Source organism: Papilio machaon, chromosome Z (assembly GCF_912999745.1).
Source record: "Papilio machaon chromosome Z, ilPapMach1.1, whole genome shotgun sequence".
In the NCBI taxonomy this organism is placed as follows: domain Eukaryota; kingdom Metazoa; phylum Arthropoda; class Insecta; order Lepidoptera; family Papilionidae; genus Papilio; species Papilio machaon.
Genome location: NC_060016.1, coordinates 3,090,865 through 3,112,008, shown reverse-complemented (window position 1 = coordinate 3,112,008; position 21,144 = coordinate 3,090,865). Strand labels below are relative to the sequence as shown.

General features: G+C 32.1%; 2 protein-coding genes across 2 annotated transcripts; one reads left to right on the top strand and one right to left on the bottom strand.

Annotated features, from left to right (window-relative positions):
* Positions 1-281: 281 nt before the first annotated feature.
* Positions 282-4,943, top strand: LOC106719873. The gene is made up of 8 exons (XM_014514345.2): positions 282-432; positions 891-996; positions 1,430-1,600; positions 1,847-2,144; positions 2,407-2,607; positions 3,533-3,698; positions 4,016-4,143; positions 4,817-4,943. The coding sequence occupies exons 1-8, from the start codon at positions 412-414 to the stop codon at positions 4,941-4,943; spliced, it is 1,218 nt and encodes a 405-aa protein (XP_014369831.2). The 5' UTR covers positions 282-411.
* A 1,964-nt stretch (positions 4,944-6,907) lies between these two features.
* Positions 6,908-20,994, bottom strand: LOC106719851 (acetyl-coenzyme A synthetase). The gene is made up of 9 exons (XM_045686063.1): positions 20,595-20,994; positions 14,626-14,821; positions 12,937-13,176; positions 12,530-12,645; positions 12,213-12,405; positions 10,169-10,302; positions 8,303-8,492; positions 7,939-8,128; positions 6,908-7,413 (listed from the first exon to the last, which is right to left on the bottom strand). The coding sequence occupies exons 1-9, from the start codon at positions 20,894-20,896 to the stop codon at positions 6,977-6,979; spliced, it is 1,998 nt and encodes a 665-aa protein (XP_045542019.1). The 5' UTR covers positions 20,897-20,994; the 3' UTR covers positions 6,908-6,976.
* Positions 20,995-21,144: the final 150 nt, after the last annotated feature.

Below are 21,144 nucleotides of genomic sequence, written 5' to 3'. Positions count from 1 at the left end.
AACCAGGCATGAGAGATCACTTGCAATTTTGGTTAAAAGTAACGAAAGTTATGAGTGAGTCCGACCGTTAGAAATGTCATTGGAAAAATCATAATAACTTGAATACTAAAGGTTTAGTTCTAAAGTTCCAAATAATAAATATTCAAAATTATTTTACTTGCAGACTGTACGTTTAAAGAAATGACAAGTCAAGGTCTCAAGGTCTTTTCTTATCGCAATTTAAAAACATAGGCAGGTATATTATGAATAATTAATTAAAGTAGTCGATACTTGTATTAAAAAGAACGTTACTTTAAAGCATACAAATTGTTAAGATAAGCATACACTGATGTCTGACGTATTAACACATCATTTGTTACATTACATTTTTGTAGTATTCGAGTTGATAGCTAGTCGTTCCGCTGGTTCAACATGGCAAACACTATCACCGAGGTACGATTAAAATGATTGTTATTAATAAATTTACATAATTTTAACCTCATAACGTTTCTTTTAATACAAATTAAAAATTTCAGTTTTTTTATTAAATAAAAATAAAATATAGAAAATTTTAAAAAGGATAAAAATGTCTTTTCAAACTTTTATTTTTTACAATTCGTTCCGTTTAAAATGCTGCGCGAATTACTTATATCAATAAAATTATCGGTTCAGATTATTTCATTGATAAAATACTAAAAATTGTATAAGATAGGTCAAACAATTTGATTAATTATTCCACGTGTTACTTCGCCCACCTAAGAGCGGTGATATCATATGCTATGCGATTATTTTATACTCTTTTAATATCATACTATTAGAGATATTTAAACGATATATCTCTGAAATCATTTTAAAAATTTTAAAACTCACTAAAGCATCCTTGGAATATTTTTTTGAATTTTAATTTGCAGTGGATAATACAAACAAACAATTTGAGTGAATTATGGGCGGCGCAACCTACATATATCATATCTCAGACTGTCTATATCATAGCAGGCCTCATTACATTAATACATGGTAAGTTACGATAAAAAAAGTAGTTCTAGCACACAATTTGTGCCTAAGTTAAAAAACTGGTTTGATTTAAAAGAAAATACTCGTATTCACTCCAAAAGTAGTAGTAGTTACTGTTTAAATTTGATTTTTTTTTTGGAAATTTTGCATTAGGTTTAGTCCCACTCGTTATAGGTACTTGTGGTTTCTTTGAAATAATTGATCTGGGACATATTTATATCCGGAAGATAGACAGACCAGCTTAGGAGAACTGTATGACAGACAACGAAGAGGTCTAAGAAATAATCCTAAATAATTTTAAAGATATGGCTTTATATTTATAATTATTGAGAATCTCAATGTAACAAGAATTGATCATTCTTTTGCGATCGATCGCCAACATTTTTTTTAAGAAGAACGGATCATTTAAAATCTAATTAATTATGCATTTTTATAGCATTCAGTAAAGGCGGACGATGGCCGTACTTCTGGCTAGGTACAGTCCTCCACGGCCTGTTCACGGATAACTTTTGGCATTTCGTTTTACCAGAATACGATAATTTCTGGCATTCACAAACACCAATAATATTCCTCGGTGCCAGATTACCTTTGCATATTATTTTATTGTGTAAGTATATTATGTTATATTCGTTTTGTTTAAAATAAATAATATGAAAACCAAGAACATATGCTTTTAAAAGATTAGATTAAATTGTAAAGTCTAGAATAAACTCTATAGTACTTATTTTAATGGTTATTATCGAGCATAGCTATTTAAAACTTCATGCACATTAAGCATGAGTTAATAAATAAAAGAAAAAACAAAGAAATTAAAAATTCTTTAAGCTTAAGTTAAAATGATTTTTATCTTCAGATCCGGCGTTCATATACCACGCTGCGTATGCGCTATCAAAACTCCATTTGCCATTTTACGCGGAACCTTTTGCTGTGGGTTTGGTGACTGTACTTGTTGACATACCGTATGACATCGTCGCCGTGAAGTTTGTCCATTGGACGTGGCACGACACCGACCCCAACATATTCGACCGTCACTACTGGGTGCCTTGGAACTCGTATTACTTTCACGCCACTTTCGCTGCAAGTTTCTTTTTCTTTTTCCACGTTAGCAGGAAATGGTTCGCTCCTAAAGTCGAGCAGTGGCAATCTGCAGGGTAAGTTAACTTTTATATTTTCTTACTTAATTTACTTGTAACCAACCATACCAATTAAGTTCTAGGCTTGGACAACATGGTTCACGGCAATAGTCGAATTATGGGATTCGAATCCATTGACACACGTGACCATTAGGCTATTGGCACATCAAATTTAATTTCTAAGTTGGCTTATTTGAATTTGTAACCTATGATTTTCTCTGAGGATACTCTTATAGTGAATTTGACATCTCACGTTTATATTAATGTTTATATTTTTCAGAAAAGCCGCTGAATGGAAATCCTTGATAATCTCATCTCTCTTAGGCATGCCTGGCGGTGTACTAATGTTCGTGCCTATTTATCATCCGCTCCACGATGTATATAAGATACATTCAGAAGTTACATTCTTCCTTCTCCTTGCTATCTTTGGCGTTATCATTCTCAACGGAATTTTGAGCAAGCGAAAAGAGAATACAGACAAGTATGTAATAATATTATAAATGCGAATGTTTAGATTGATGGATGGATGGATGGACTCCCTACATTCCTACTAAATTCTCACAAGAAAAGATAAAATAAGTATATTAGACTGTTATAATATTAAGTTAAGAAAAATTTGTTCATAATATATTCGTTAACTTACTAAAAAGACAGTCATTTGTTTTCGATGACGATCTACATCTATTGAAAATGTAAAAACTTGTATGAATACATCTGACAATGTATGTATGAGTTGATGTATGAATGTAGAGAAATCGAGAGAGTAAGGAGCAGAAAATAACAGACGATATCGTGCAGTACACGTATTTCATATTGACGTGTAAGAAAAAAACCTGAGAAAACAAGAAAACCGTGTTTTAAAATATTGAAAATCATTAATGTCTGTGACCTTAATGTTACGTATTGCGTAATTATTTGCACAGGTGTATAAATTTCCCTCTGATAAAATATTTGTCTATGTTACAAACGTAAGCATCGAGAGCTATCAAACTATATATGTGGTATTGAAAATTTAAATCATTTAATAATTTATAATTATGTTAGTCCATTAACTTGCTAGTTAGTGAAATAAAATCCAGCATTTTTAAAATATAAAGCCAGTGAGCCTTCAGCGTTAACTGAAAACTTACGTGTGTCTATATCAATATTTATGTGGTTAAGCAAGCATTCTTAATGCAGTTATCTAATTTTAAATCAACGATTAGGAACGTCTTTAGTGGCCATTTAACGACCATAACTACCGCATTCACTCAAAAAGTGGTCTCGCTTAGTATGAGAAAATTATATAGGGTTCCTTTAGTGATCTAAGATCAGTTAGTTTTTTACGATACTTAATTTCATGTTTACTTATTTTCATATGACATTTATAATTATTACACATTGATTGTTTATTTACAAATTTTCAGGTTAACGACATTCGATTACATACTAATGCTGCAGTTAGCCGTCCATTATTCAATTTATTGGATATTTGTTGTATTCTTCGACCCCGAGAAGGAAGTATCCAAAGGTTTACATGAGCCAGTAGGTCCCTGCAACGAACGAGCCAGTCTGGTAACGCCCTTTGGACAGGTGAGAATATTTTTTGAAGCTATTTATTACTTTGACAATTTGTATTTTTTGTCATCCACTTATAGTATTGTTGGTTAAAGTATTGATTTAAAATGACCAGGTTATAATTTATTCTCCTATTATTGTATATATCTTAATTATGAATGATGTTAGAAATTGGAGTTTTATTAAACTGAAAAGTTGGTAATAATGAAAATAAAAAAGTGCAGGTGTAACTAAATTTGCAATAGATACTTTAGTAGCAAATATTCGTATATATCTGCTTAAATTTTTTGGCATGATTTTTTTTTTCATTTATTTCTTTAAATTTTTCACAGACGTTGTACAAGTCCAAGTACTTTTGTCCTGATAAATACGACGAGGCGTACTTCGATTTCCATTGCGTTGGTGGTAAGAAGCCACAAAACGGTGAAACTTGGTATACCATCTGTGGAACGCCTTTTGAGTAAGTAAACGAGTACAGTTTGCGTTATCAGATTCTAGTTTTCCGTTTTTTTTTAAATATTAACATATTTTTGTTAATTAACTAATATTTCATGTACCTTTGCTATAATCCTAGAACCAGGAGAGCTAGTTCATAATAGTCCAGTGGCTGGATTTGAATCCTCAACCACATGATCAAATGTACCCTTAAGGCCGGGACTCCACCAAAGCAGAGATGTGTGCGGTGTGCTGTGCGAGAAGAAATGTTTTTCTTGCTTTTTTGATTTGCTGCTCACATCTCTCGTCTCCACTGCGCGTCGTCCGCGCACAGCTCACATCTCCGCTTCTATCGCGCCATACAAAAATTACACATCTCCGCACAGCGATCTCCACTGAAGCTGAGGAGAGAGATGTGTCAATAACACAATTCTATTGATTGTTTAAAAAACATCTCCTCTCCGCTCGTCTCGTCTCCGCTTTGGTGGAGTCCCGGCCTAAGGATACTGGCATGTTTCGTGTTTTATAAATAACCATAGGTTTTCATTGCACAGACATTTGTCTAAAATGTTTTTTCTACACCAGTCAAAAAATCGTGTCCATCGTATGTGACATTTGATTACGAATCTTTGATTTTGATTTCAAATATAGATTATAATCAATTTTGTAAATGGTACAAATTGTATATATATTTTCAGAAATCGTGCGGAATATATCACAGTATTGTCGACAATTCTGATCGTCGCAGCTGGAGTTTTCTATGGACTTTATTTCAAGACAATACGTCAACAAACAACAACAACTAAAAAGTTAAAATCAAAGTGAAATGTGTGAATTTTTTACATTTTGTGTTCTTTGTTTGAGGAATTAAAAAAATGTTAATTAAATTTGATCTTTTATTTTTATTAGCAGCTTGTAAGGAAAAGTAAGTAAAAAAAAATCTGGATGTTTTACTGCTGATTTTCTTAGAACGGACTTTGCCAAGTATACTCGCGTTCATAATTGTGTTTTTAAAAAAATATTTAATTAAAAAGTTTTTTTTCATGTCATAAGTAAATTAAATTTAAATTACCGTGACTCCTTAAGGAATTAAAAATCAAATTAATTGACAACCAATTTCCTTATATCACTTTTAATGATATGTTCGTGTTTGGATACAGTCACATTATATCTTATAATCTACATACAGTGGTACCTATCACGAATATTTGTGACAATATCTTAAAAGTATCGTCATCGACAATTATGTTAAAATTACTATGAGATTTTTGATGTATTTTACGCCTGATGTGTTGCACAAATAGTAATAAACATTTTTGTCGATGATGATACCTTTAAGATTTCTCACAAATCTTCGTATTAGGTACATAAAAGGGCAAATGTTAAAGGGATGTGCAGTGCAATAAGGAACACGTTAGTGCAATAAACGTCAACATTTATCGTTTATTTTTAACCGACTAACATCAATATATAATTAAAATTAACGTTTCAATTTAACATCCAATTTTCAAGAATTAAACAAATATTATATTCCAATAATGTCAATTTAGATTTTATGTAACAATTACTTATTTTGGTTTCCATTGTTGAATAAACAAAGATATATTAATAATTATATCAGCAATTTCAAGGGAAATTATTATTATAAATATTTTTTGTTTAAAACATTAAGCACCTAAGTTCGCAGATAACTTGATAAGTTGCAATTACCTTATTAATTTTTTTTTTACCCTTTGTTTTTTTGAAATACAATTTACGTATGGAAATGTTTTGTTCCGAATTTAATATCAACATTTGATAAAATTAACTTAAATCTATGCAACAAAATGATGCAGACAAAAATATAAACATATACTAGTTTTTTTTTTACAATATTACATTTGTATTTCCATATTTAATTATTCAACTAGAAAATTATTAAGTGCGTTTTCATATAAGATATAAATAAACAATTGCATTGTAAAAAAAAAAGTAAATAATTTCACAAATAAAAAAAAATATTAGAAGAGTATTCGAAATTAAAGTTTAAAACAAAAAAAAATATATATATATATATATAGCATTTTTAATAGTAATTCTAGTTACAACAATAACTTACATTTAAACACTTACAATAATGGAATGGTTAAATATTAAATTCAAAAGATAAAGTTAAATTAAATAAAAAAGAACGAATCACATAAGTATGTGTTTTCATAGCCAAAAAATCATTTACAAAAACATTTTGTCGAACTCTCAGTCTTATAAAAACAGAGATAACATATATGTTTTTAAACATGTGTTTCGGCAGTGAAAACTCAAAGTAACACAATAAATACTAAGATACAAGTACAATGCATTGTACAAAATAAATAAAGGAATATATGTAGAACAGCATTTTTTCAAAACAGTTTTTTTTTTTTTCAAATTAAGTCATCAACATTTTTTTTTTTGTTTTTTTTGTATTATTTTGCGTTTAAGTAGTGGATAGTTGCCTCCTATGGAAGAAGCATGAGAACAAAACATGTATTAGGACGGCTCGTGGCGCGATCGTGAAATTATATATTAAAAAAATTAATTATATCTATTTTTATGTGCGATAAAATCCAACAAGAAAATACAGAATAGGTATAACCTATTTAAAAATAAATCTTAAAAAAATCAACCTCACTAGAAAGCTGTGCTAACACCCTTAAAGTCATATCTATGACACCTATTGAACCAACAACTCAATGAATCATACGAAAATAAGCTATCATCTATATCACTGGACATAACATATTAAAATTAAACCTAACATAAACCGGGTGCGTTCAGCTAATCTAAAAAAAAAAAATAGGAACATGGTCTAACGGCATTAATTTTTAATATTCCAAAACTTAAGGTCGATTCTTAAAGAGCTCGTCAACAACACTTGGGTCGGCGAGAGTTGATGTATCACCAATATCTCGTTCTCCGAGAGCAATCTTCCTCAGAATCCTACGCATAATCTTCCCAGACCTAGTCTTAGGTAAACCTGGAGCATATTGGATAACATCAGGCGCGGCGAATGCCCCAATACGGTTCCTAACCCGTTTCTTAAGAGAGTTGACTAAATCAGCATCGAATTTAGCTCCTTCGTTGAGTATAACGAAGCAGTAAAGTGATTCTCCTTTGATAGGATGAGGTTTGGATACGACAGCAGCTTCAGAGACTCTCGGCTCTTCAGTCAACACGCTTTCTACTTCAGCGGTAGACATCAGATGACCGGAGACATTGAGCATGTCATCAATACGACCAGTTACCCATAGGAATCCATCTTCATCACGTTTGGCACCTACAAATATAAACAAATTAAAATTATCCTTTTTTTAAACGACCAATCGTAGCTTAAAATTTCAAACAGTCCGTGTATAGCTGGTCTTAGTGAATATATATACTTTATTTGCTTGGTGCAAGTACGAAATAATAACAATTAATTTGTTATGCACTGTTTACTGCATCAGCCTAATGAATATATTTTTTAATTTAGAACAACTGAAATTCGTGAAATATAGTAATTATCATTCCTGTTTTCATTTAAAATGTATTTACACCTTACGTAAGTAAGAGTTAATTTAACTAATTTGTTAAGTTAACAAATTTACAAAATATTTCTAAAAATGCTCAATCGCGTCTTTATAAAGCTAAATTTAAATTGTATTTCTCTTCCCATCATAAGGGTAGGGGAGATAGACTTGACGTAGGAGAGGAATACGAGGGGGGTCCCTTAGAAATTTGTCTTTTCGTCTGTCTTGCACACAGATGTTCTTATTGCACTTTCGCCACCTTAGTCTGTACAAAACGTTCGTAATATTCTTACCATCTCCAGTACAATAGTATCCAGGGAACTTGGAGAAGTAGACCTTTTCGTAGCGGTCGTGGTCAGCGAACAGGGTCCTCATAATGCCAGGCCAGGGTCGGGAGAACACCAAGTAACCCTCACCGGGACCCTCGATCTCTTTGCCATTCTCATCCAGCAAGGTTGGCTGGACACCAAAGAATGGGAAACCCTGGAATGTAATAGGTAATTGTTTTCATATATTTAATTCGAACTTTTAACAATAAAATAATGATATTATGGTACTTATGGGTTGACAGTCTTTTGCTTCGTCTTCCCTGGTGTGTTTTTGTATTATACCAGAAGAAGGAGACTGGAAATATCTTGATATCTTGTTTCTACTCACCGCAGCGCCTGGTTTCATAGGTGTTGCGCCGGGCAGACTGGTGAGAACATGACCACCAGTCTCCGTCTGCCAGAATGTATCAACGATCGAGCAGCGGCCGCTGCCTATCATGGTGTGGTACCAGAGCCATGCTTCAGGATTTATAGGTTCACCAACGCTACCCAACACTCGGAGAGTCTTCATGTTATGCCTTAAAATACAAGAAATTATAATAGTCAATTTCTACGTAATAATTTCGTGAGGGGAGGAATCTAATGCATCCATAAATGAGACAGGGAAAGTGTCAAAAATCTTTCATATGTTATATACGAATGACGTCTTATTAGACACAATTGTAACCCACACAAAATTATCTGTTATATAATTTTTTAAAAAGCACCTTTTATATCTTAAACGTTTCTAAGATAAAGTATAAAAACAAAAACAAACAAAAATAACATCGAGTGCGGACTTAATGTGCAGTGAGAACGCGGACAGTGGTAGTGGTCGCCGAATCAGGAAGAAGGTAGACCGATACGGCTATCTTTAACATTTTTTACACTACCGCACAACACCAGTCAACCCGTGAACATGGCGCATGCAACTGTGCCGAAATATCGGGACCTCAAACAGTCTAATCGTGGTAAGAATTCCGTTTCTTACGAACAGTATAAAAGAATAAACAGACCTATTCCTAGTAATGAATTCATCTTGGAGGTCTAAATTATGTCGTACATGATCGCCATTTTAATATCTTTTAACTTTAACAACCATCTACTAGATGTCTACATCAATTTATATTCATTGGATGTGACTTATGCACATTTATTTATAGTCATAGCTATTCTAATGTTTTCTACTCGCACTATATTCAATATAAGTCATCTAGCATCCACTTTTATGTGTATACTAGCTGTCGCCCGCGACTCCGTCCGCGCGCAGTTAAAAAAATCTAAATGGGGGAGGGGGGTATGAAAAATAGAAGTTATCCGATTCTTAGGCCTACCCAATATGCACACAAAATTTCATGAGAATCGGTCAAGCCGTTTCGGAGGAGTTTAACCACAAACATCGCGACACGAGAATTTTATATATTAGATAAATTTTAAAGTAAACAAGAATTTGTGTGAATTGATGTGTTTGATTGATGAGCTTTATCTTTGAGAAAGACACAAATTTCAAATTAAATACTATTTTTTCTAAAGTCCATACTTGATTTTTAGCTTGATGTACTAACAAATATTCCAGGATTGTTGATGAAAACAATTTAGTCTCTTAGTTGTTGTTAATTATTTGAAATACTGAAACGAACTTATTATAGAGTTGTTAATGATTATATCAAGTAACAATGACCCCGTTTAGATCGCATGCGATATTACGATAGTACGAATGTTTGCACACAACACAAATTGTTGCAGTACATCAATTGATATTATTAGAATTTATTATCCTATATGCAATAATTATCTACACGTATAAACCTGTTAGATTTAATGAACGACTTTATTTATTAAACATACTCATAGAGAGAGCTTCTTTCTGTGGCAATAATCTTTATTTCTTAAAGGAAACAGATTCTTAGAAGAAATTCAACTTGTTCGTATAACATCCTTATTACCTAAATAATTTTATTTAAATATAATGTAACGTTAACATATTTAAAATATACCATTGTATCACGAGTGACTTGTATTTGAATGTAGATAGCTTAAACATTTACTTAAAATTCATTTCCTACTTAGGTAGTTGTTACGTCAGTAAAAAAAATAATTAAGCTAGTAGAATAGAATACAAATATATTGATATAACAGAAATTATCAGATTTTCCTACAAACATAATTGTAACTAGTCTGGACGGAAAATTAAACATGTGTAGCTTTAACTTACTTCTTGACGTGTTCGTCGCCAAACTTGGTAAGTGCCCTGATGGCGGTGGGTGCTGTGTAAAACTGGGTGACGTGGTACTTCTCCACCAGAGACCAGTAGCGGTCGTTATCAGGGTAGAAAGGTGTGCCCTCGAACTGCAAACAACAAATTCTTTAGTACAATCATCATCATCATCAGCCTGTGTTTGTCCACTTCTTCTGTGTTGTCCGTAGACGGAGTCGCGGGCGACAGTTAGTATATTACAATTTTAAATTGTTTCTCGGTGCATATCAATTAAATCATTTATACAATTACAATATCTAAAAAGTTTAATTATTTCCTTATTGTTATAAAACAATGGACATAATTTTACTCCCTGAATAATTAAAAAAAAATACAAATAACAAACACGATTATAGAAAATAAGAAAAATTATATAATCTTATAAAATTAATTAGCAGTCACTTTTATAATATCTATTTAAGAAGGGGAAATTAATTTTATTTGGAAATTATCAAACATTATAAAATTTATATTTATAAATGAAAATCGTGTTAGTTACACTATTTATAACTCAAGATCGGTCGAACTGATTTAGCTGAAAATTGTTGGGGAGGTAGCTTAGAACTAGGAGACGGACATAGAAACTTTTTTATCTTGTGTGCATTTTTTTTATTCCGCGCTGACGAAGTCGCGGGTAAAAGCTAGTTATTTATATATCTAAAGTAATGCCTGACTTCGTTTGAATGAAATTTAATATTGCACATAAAATAAACTATTACAAGGTAATGGAGTATTTTAATCATTTAAAAGGAATGAAATCGATAAACTCCGTCGGTCGATTATACTAATGTACTTTACTAACAATAGTAATAATTAACATACAAAATATAAGAAATTTATTAGAATTAAAGTTCAAAATTCAAATACCTATTATAATATGACTATAGGAGATTATAAAAAGACATAATTCACAATCTATCTATGACATATATTGATATATGTCTAACATATTTTCTTTGAGAATCTTGCAAGGTCATCTTGAAGGTGAATCGTGACGGAAAACCTATTGTAATTGTAACCTAGGTCTTATCTAATTCTAGGCATTTAACACTTGAATTAATAACTCAACTATTGAACTAGATAAAATACGATTTATAATATTTTGTTTTGAAAAGTACATTTATTTAATATTACCCATTTCAGTATTGTATAATATTCTAGAAAATTCCATGCGAAAAAACATTAACCTACTGTTTAAGTGGGTAAGATGATAACTAACATTAGGCTTCCACTGCTCGCTTACATTCATCCCTTTCATTCTACTAGAAAAAAATAGAGATAAAAATAATATTTTGACGCAGTGGAAACTGACGATGAATGGCAGTATTAGCCAATAGAATTTACATTTTAAAGATAATGTTATTCCGCGTTAACCGTTTGACCTGAGACTTGCATAATGAGTAACCTTTGAACGACGAAGAAAAGGTAGCGAGTGTGGCGTTTTATGTGGGCCATAGCGACCTCAAGTCATATGACACTATTGGAGTAGCACCTGGTAGTTGTGTGCGACGAGATTTTTCAATATTTATGGAAATGTGTGTACTTTTCGCTGGCCACCGGTGACTAGTTGGTGACGCGTTCGTACCGAGCATATACTAGTAGTCTTAATTAAAATAAATTATGCCTTTTAATAATTTATATCCTTTAATAACTATAACGGTTGCCTTTGGTGTTATCTCGACCGATATTTTACTTCTTTTTCTGATAAATTTCAGTTTTAAAAGACTTGAATCTTGTTTCTATAAGTATGTTTTAATAAGTAACCATAACAAGGAAGTATTTTACTTTAACATCCTCTACTCAAAAGGAATTGCGAACAATGTTGACGGAATTTAGAATAGTAACTACATTGTAATATGTAAGTACATCTATTCAATAAGGATACTGTATTGAGTACGTTTTATTACGTCACTTGTTAAAGATCTTCAATTAATTGTCTGTCATCTAAATGTTATCTATATATGGAAATGGATAAGAAATAAACGTTTTCGAGTGTATTTACCATAACTGAGGTGGCGGCATTAGCAAGAGGCGCGTAGACGACATAAGTATGTCCGGTGATCCAGCCCACATCAGCGGTGCACCAATAGATGTCCTTGTCGCGATAGTCAAAAACGTAGCGAAAGGTAGCCGTAGCGTAGAGCAAATAGCCGGCAGTGGAGTGTAGAACTCCCTTTGGCTTACCCGTAGAACCGCTACGATAAGAAAAAAATAATTATGTAGGTAGTGGTTGATAATCACTTTAGTTTGTAATAGTACATCTAATTTGACCTAAAAACGAATTTTTATGTTACTGTTATGTCTAAATCTAGTATTTACCTCGTGTAAAGCATGAAAAGTGGATCTTCAGCGTCCATCCACTCCGGCGGGCAAATAGTCGACTGCGATTCGATAATCTCATGCCACCACAAATCTTTTTCTTCATTCCAGTTGTACTAATAGAAATCATTGAATTATTAAAACAATGATCACAGCATGTTTATAAAATCTCAATTAGTAGGTTCTATTTCAATAATAAAGAAAGTAATTTTATAATCTAATAAGACAGTGACGTGATTACCGAAGGTTTCCATTGCCGAAACACTCACATAAAGACATAGTATATCCTTTATCGTTATTCTTAAAAAAATAAGTAAACAGTATTTTATGTCACTGTGTTTCAGAAGTGGAAACTAAACAGATTTGAGTAATTCATGTTTTATCAAAACAGCATTTTTTTAATTTACCAAAGTACGGAGATCATCGGGTAGTTTTCCGCAAGGAGTAACACGTGCGAGATGGGATACTACGACGCACTTCGCAACATTATGCTTATGTATGTTCTTGGCTTTGTCCAGTGCTTCATCGCAAATCTTCTTTAATTCAAGTAGCTTCTCGCCGCGCCACGCTCCATCAGATGTCACAAGCACCTTTGCCTTGCAATCGGACATACGCTCCGCTAAGGAATCCGACGAAAAGCCAGCGAACTATTTCAAATGGATCAAGAAAATGTATTATTAGAAGTGTTCGATCAAAACCAATAATCGATCCGAAGATTATATTAAATATTTTGTACTATACCTCTGAGTATTAGGTTTTTTTATTCTTATTTCACTTTATACTGTTTTATAACTATTTCTATTGTTATTTCAAACATTATACATATAGTAAGTTAAATAGGAACGCAAATAGTAAAAGATCTTATAGCCAAATTAAGTCTTTCACTTCTCAACTTTTGCTATTTATCCAGGTCAATGTTCAAAACGTATCCTAGACTATCCTAAACTAACTGGATAACTTAAACTATTCCTTCTTACTATCCTCTATTATAATTAAATCGATCCGCTTTAAAGGGAGTGAGGAAAAGTCATTGCTAACGTGATTCTGTCACGGTCAATATCAATTATAAAAGAACTAAGGTTAAGTTCGAACTGTTGGGTATTATCACCATGACAACAGCTAACCTTGAATGGTTTCTATTACGATTGTTTTCCAATAATTTCATATTAACATTGATATGAGTTGATATTCGCAGAATACTTTTGTTGTTAAATCAATTATAACTTTAATAGTAAATAATAAAGGTTTTTATTTAACTCTAATGAACATTTTTTAAGTAGAGCAAAATATTTCGAAGTAAGAGAAAGACTTAATTAAAAAAAGATAAATTAAAAAAAATCCAATATCTACTGGCATGTTTACGACACATAGATACAGTAATTAATAAAAAAAAAATTAAACAAAGAATAATTAACTAATTACATATTAGCATTCGGAGATCACACGGTTATGTAACACGTATGTGCTGCTAAGTAGATAAAACAGTATTACTCTATTAGTACAGCGTTGTATAATAAAACAACCTTCACCTCACTCCTTCAGTTTCAATTACACCAACAGCGATTTTAATAAGTTAAATGTTAACGTAAACTGAAATTTAGTTTAGGAATTTCAGTTATATACATGAATGTATACATGTTTTTATTTACTTATATACTACTCAAAACAAAATATGGGCCACTAAGATTTTATGCTGTACCATGAAAACAATAAAGACATTATATTGTTTAACTTATGTAACTACAAAAAATAATAATCACGAATTGTTTTTTTTTTAGTTCATAATGAAATTGGCCATTTTGAATGAAAAACATGAACAAAAGAAATCACTATCAGAAGTAAATACGAGTACTAATCAGTTACTTTCTGTTTACTAAAGTGCATTTAAATGTAAATAAACTAGTGGCCCTTATTTTTGTTTTGAGTAGTATATATTGATTTTTAAAAAGAAATTTGATGGATTTTAATGGTGATACACAATCACATAAATATACATTTTAACAAAATTGGAGTGTCTGCATGTTATATCGAGAAAAGAAATCATATTTATGTTTCATGAGGGTTCATTTAAAATGTTAAACTATATATGAACTCACCACGACAGAGTGTATGGCACCAATCCTAGCACAGGCGAGCATACAGACGACCGTCTCCAAGATCATTGGCATATAAATGGAGACTCTGTCACCTTTGGACACGCCGATATCACGAAGAGCATTCGCAAATTGACAGACGAGATCCATTAGTTTTTTGTAAGTCACGCGGCTGTAGTCTTCGGGACAGTTGCCCTCCCTATAACAAATAATCCTTTGATTAATACACAAACATCTGATTATATTAAAACAGAAAATCAACTTTATTAATATGCGTCAATAAAGTTGACTTTGTGTTGAAACCTATATTTTAGATGTCCAGAGATAGGTTAACGTGGAATTAATAACAGAGATGCCTTGTTCGGAATAAACGCTATATATAGAGTAGTACTATTTTATACTTTTTTATATTTTAATTGAAATTCTACTCAACGGTCTTGTGTTTTATCTTATGATTCAGAAGTATAAAATGAACGTCATTCTAAGCACATCTTCCAATAATAAAATAAATAACGCCCTTCGCATAATCACGTACCGTAATGAGAAATAGTAAAGAATAAAATAATAAATTTAAAGATTGCTATTTATTAAACTAATTATAGCTTATCAAATTATTAACAACTAGCTTTTACCCGCGACTCCGTCCGCGCGGAATAAAAAAGAGAAAACGGGGTAAAAATTATCCTATGTCCGTTTCCTGGTTCTAAGCTACCTGCCCACCAATTTTCAGTCAAATCCATTCAGCCGTTCTTGAGTTATAAATAGTATAACTAACACGACTTTCTTTTATATATATAGTTAATCATATCAAATTATAAAATGTAATTTATATAATTTTGTTTGATGTAGAAACAAAAATTAACGTTGCGAAATGTTACAATCATGAGAAACTTTATCTTATCAGAAGTAAATAATATTATCTGATGTTCAATCTTAACAGACAACATTAAAAATTCTGTATTGAATATTTCGAATTTGAAAGATTCTGTATGAATGTGATCTTTGAAGTTCTATATAAAAAATTCCGAATAAAAAGTTAATGAACATAATTTGTGCGATTTAAGATAAGTATACTATTCAGAGATCCCTTCAAGGACAAAGTGTCAGGGGCGGACCCAAAACACAGTGGAAATGTTGTACTAAAAGACATTAGAACCGTTAAGTATCAATATGTCGAAGATAGAACGAAGTGGAAGAATAAAAAATGAAAACTGACTCTACCACCAAGAGAGAGAGATATTAATACAAGATATCATTGCCGTGTCTTTTTAAGAATGTGCTGAAAAATTTCCAGCTTTACTGAAGTTATGTAAGTTATACAATGTAGTAAAAAAATCGTGACAGATTCATATGAATTATGAAAACATAAGTAACTGTATAATTTATTTACAACTAGCTTTTACCCGCGACTCCGTCCGCGCGGAATAAAAAAAAATAGAAAACGGGGTAAAAATTATCCTATGTCCTATTCCTGGTTCTAAGCTACCTGCCCACCAATTTTCAGTCAAATCGATTCAGCCGTTGTTGAGTTATAAATGGTGTAACTAACACAACTTTCTTTTATATATATAGATGAAGCATTATAAATATAATGTTCTAAAGTTAATTTAATGAGTTCCATTGCAGTTCGTTGCTATATTATAAGTTGATCGCACTGTAAGTTTGTATGAACCGGTGTTAACTCATGACTGATGCGTACCACATACATAATATTATAGGAGTTAATGTCAGTTCATTGAAATTGCTACCTACTAGTGATAGCAAAATGGTCAATGATGAATCGTAAAAAAATATAATCAACAAGTACCACAATCTCTAACTCTTTTTATTGATAGAGTTTGAGCGAGTAATATTTTAATATTTTTTAATTTCATGTAAACCAATCGTAGTTTTTTTTAGGTTAAAAAAAAAGTTTCAACCATATAAGAAAAGATTACCGCAAAGGCCCTTTTACTTTAGCAAAAAAACACGTTAACACCTGTAAATGTGTATTTGTGTTTAGTGCATATTGTTAATTAGACTAAGACGTAAAGACTAGCTTTTAACATAAAAAGTAAAAATCATCAATTTGTTACTTTGGCCCTTACACATAGGACTCATCGATATATGCTAGTTTCTTCGTAGTATATTTTTGTAACGTAGTACTTTATAAAACACTAGCTTTTAACCGCGACTCCGTCCGCGCGGAATAAAAAAAAATGCACAAAAGATAAAAAAGTTCCTATGTCCGTCTCCTAGTTCTAAGCTACCTCCCCATCAATTTTCAGCCAAATCAGTTCGACCGATCTTGAGTTATAAATAGTGTAACTAACACGACTTTCTTTTATATATATAGATTAAGCAATTAAAAGATACGGAACCTTAGCCGCGCTAGTTTCATTCGGACACGACTATTTTTGGAATAGAATGTAACACGGAAATGCGTATTTGTTCCGATTAGAAGTCAACGACAAGGTTGGTAATGCCTACGAATGTCAATGGTTATAAGATTGTAAGCCAGTTTTTGCGCGATTGACAGCGGCAAATAAGCGACTGCTTGAAAATCTTTGAATGTATAGGTCAAATTTTTGTAACATTAATAGTTGTTTTCTGAGACCAAATCTCTACATAAAAATATTGTTATCTCAGTTTTGTTAAAGAAAATGAGATAAATGACGGTACGTTGTAAGGCTTTTTGGTCTCAGAAACCAAAGATGTCATTCTTAAAGTAAAATTTCCTATAAACAATACGGTACTTTTCCTCATTGAGACCGTGGCTTAATAATACAAACTCATTTAAAATCATATTTAGTACCTACTGACCTCTGCTGCTTTTAAGCGAAAGCTGTCATTTTAACACCTACTCAGCGTATATTTATAGTGTTGGTTTAGGTAGAAAGATATGGGTGGACCACTTTAATAGGTCACATTTGAAACTTCATCAGAATCCAACAACGTAACCTTGTAACGGCGTAAGTATAAAATATTATTTATTTATTTGAAGTTACAACTGTACAATTCTTACCTTTTTGTCGATTTTAGATTACATATATTTTGTAATAATGTCAATCGAACGTCGTTACAATTTTGCGACAATGAACTCGTTTTAAACACTAAAGACATTACAAAAACATCTAACAAAAAACATGGATATTTTATAATAACCGATTTCGATTCACATGATTTTGTAAGCCTAAATCGATTGATTCAGTTTAATCAATGTTTTTAAGTAGCTCACCTTACTATGAAGCTAAAATTAATACATATATGTCAAATGTGGCCTATAGCAATTACTGTTTCCTACGACCTTCTTATGTTAAATAGACGAGAGAACTTCCGTTATAGTTATGAATTAAACAGGACATATGAACATTTTACAATATAGTCTTAGAAATAATAATAACCAAATGCGAAAGTATTTTTTTTTATTTTTTATTACTCAAATCTATTTAAATGATTTAAAAGTTATTAATATTTCGCATAGCACGATTGCATTATGCATAGCTTCAATAAATGCTTTATTAAACAGGACGCTTGAGGAATATTTTATAGTCTGATCAGGAATATAAATCATCGCCATATTGCAGAAAACTTATGGAAATAATCTGACATCTCCGTACTTTTGTTGTAGATTCATTTTACCATCAAGTAAACATACATTGTATAATCTTATTCGCCTGCCAACATTAATAAAAAGAAATAAATGGCCTTTGCTAAATAAATATAATCGCAACAAATAAAAACAACGGCAAAGCGAAATAACAACGCAACAGGATTTTATCGTGATTTATTTTGTTTATTTTCGATGAGATATGTATTTATCAAAATACTCTAAGCGTGCTTAAATGTTAGGAAATACAGCATTAAAGCAGTATTATTTTTCCAATTAATACGAGTATCCACTGAATACATAGGCCTCTCCCAAATATTGCCATAAAGGACGGTAAAAACAGTAACCGTTGGTTTCTAAGACAAAATCTTGTCCATATTAACAATACCATATTGTCATCCCTGTCATTATCTAACAAACCACAGATAACACTATGTTTTAAATGGAAGTTTTGGTCTCAGAAGACACGGTAGGTCTTGCAAGCAAGAATTAAACAACATGATAACCAAAATAGAATGAAGCGCTTCACAAATAAACATGTCGACGTAATTGAAATTCTTAATTGATTGTTAAAATCATTGTCTCGTTCTTTATTTAAAAAAACATATTTTTTTTAGGCGTCACTATTTCGATTTTATTAAGAACCGACCACGATTAGATCGTAGGTTATCAAATCCGTTAATAGATCCGTCGTTCAACATTTTTAAAAGCATTTTTTGTACATTGTCAACAAAATGATCTGAAGTTTTAAAAAAGAAAACCTTGATATGATACTTGCATAAAACAAAATGAGTAACGCCATAATTAAAAAAAAAAAACGTAGGTATTAACAATTAACACCAATAAAATGTTGCGAACAGTTCTCACCGGCTATTCACATCCTATTGCACATCTCATATTAGGAAATTAGTAGTCAACGCAGAGAAATCGGTTGCATATGTACAAAAACTACTGTTTATATTTTTTAGGAGGCAGATTCTGTTACTAGAACTAATTAAACCTGACATAAAACGTAACTTAATATTGGTTCTTTCATCGCCGAGACTCAATCATTTACTGACAAAGGGTTGATTTGTAGGATAGGCGAAAACAGAACATCGTCTGTCTTGTATGGATAAATTAAAGCAATAATTGCGCTAAACGGAAAAACGTAATCACATATAACTTTCAGGATTACAAGCGTGTGCAAATTCTGCATCGAACGGATCGTTGGAAGATATGGTGTTGCCATAGAATACCTTTGAAAATGGAGATTATAATTAACATTAAAGTATAAGGGAACTGTAAAGATTCGCCCGTATTGTTATATAATGTGTTACGAAATACTAGAAGCTACATATTCATGCAAGCAGGCAGTCCTTCAGCCAGCCTTGTGCTACTGACCTACATATAGCATCCCCGGGGGACGAGCTCCGACCTACTATTCTAGCATTACTATCTTTCGAACCCATCCACATACGAATAATGTAGCCAAAAATTATGTAATTTCACATGAAATAGTAAATTAATAAGTAATACTGCCATGCAAGGCTAACCCCTTAGTGTATTTTTTTCATAGTAGTCTTCCTTAGTGCCCAATTAAATTCATAATGGCACATACTTAACTTAGGAAATTGAATGAATATAGATAGGTCTGTGCTTTCCTATCGTGGATTTCGACAGCTGAAATCCATGTTGAAAATATTTAGATGTTTCTGTTTTTTTTTCAAAGTAAATGAGAGAGATGACAATGTGTTTACTTAAGTTTAACATAAGTAAAAATATATATTGTCTCTAATTAACATGTTAAAATCACATATTTTTCTCAGTCAGTTAATAGAAGGTTTAGTAGGGAGCGCCCAAGAGCGAGGTCAAATTAAGGAGGTCAACCGGATTGGAGATTTATTGTTGGGATATATAAAAATTTTAAAATACCTAAATATATAGAAAAGGTGGATAATGGACGTGTACGTGTATCAAAAAAAATCTATTCATCACTATGTCGCGGTTTATTTTAATTGAAATGTCGGTAAAGTCTATAAAACAATATCTTCTACAAAGCGTTTAAATAAATTCTTTTTTATTTTGTAAGTTCTTACTTTGTTTTAGGAACACCCATGACGTAAATTAACTAGAACCCGTAAAATCTACATACGCTTACTTAAATGACAAAGAAAAACCCCGGAAGTTCGTTTCGTAATTTAAAAAAAATATCAAGGTTCATGGTCCACATGAAAGAAAACTAAGTATACCTATAAATTAAATGTAGCCGACAAAATACATTATACATTAATAAAATAAAAAAAAAGAATTAGTAAAAAATCAATATGAATGTGCGCCGTCTCGGATGTTCGCTCAGCTGTCTATTGATTTTGTGATATGATGAGTAGGAAATTTTACTTACCAATAATATGCAATTTTATCGCCATAGCCGTTCCTCACATTTCTATCCAGAAGATTGAAGCAGACGTTGGTGACTGCGCCGTCCATCCATTTCACGAAGATATCGCCTTTGGTTACATCGAAATTGTACGATACGTATTTCCCCGGCTGAGGTGGGGTTTGCCAATAAAAATCTTTAGCTATTTCAGACCAAAACGCTTCAGGTTCCTCTAGAGATTTTCTATGCATCTCTTTATATTTATCAAATGATTTAATGCGAGATTTTTCAATCACATAGTCGGTAGGATTGTACACGCGCGACATTGTTATTGAGCGCGCTGTTACGGATTATTAACAAACAACCGCTCACGACAACGTTTTCTCGGCGACTGAATGGATTTTGTCGGCAACACCGATGCCAACCGACGTCGATGGACTGCGGGTGACCGACGCAATGACGCATGCATGACACACGCGTGCGCTGTTCGCCATGTCGTTTTCCCGCGTAAATATAATTGTCTTCGATATTATTACCGTTGTACAACTTTGTTATTGCATGAGATTAATTGACT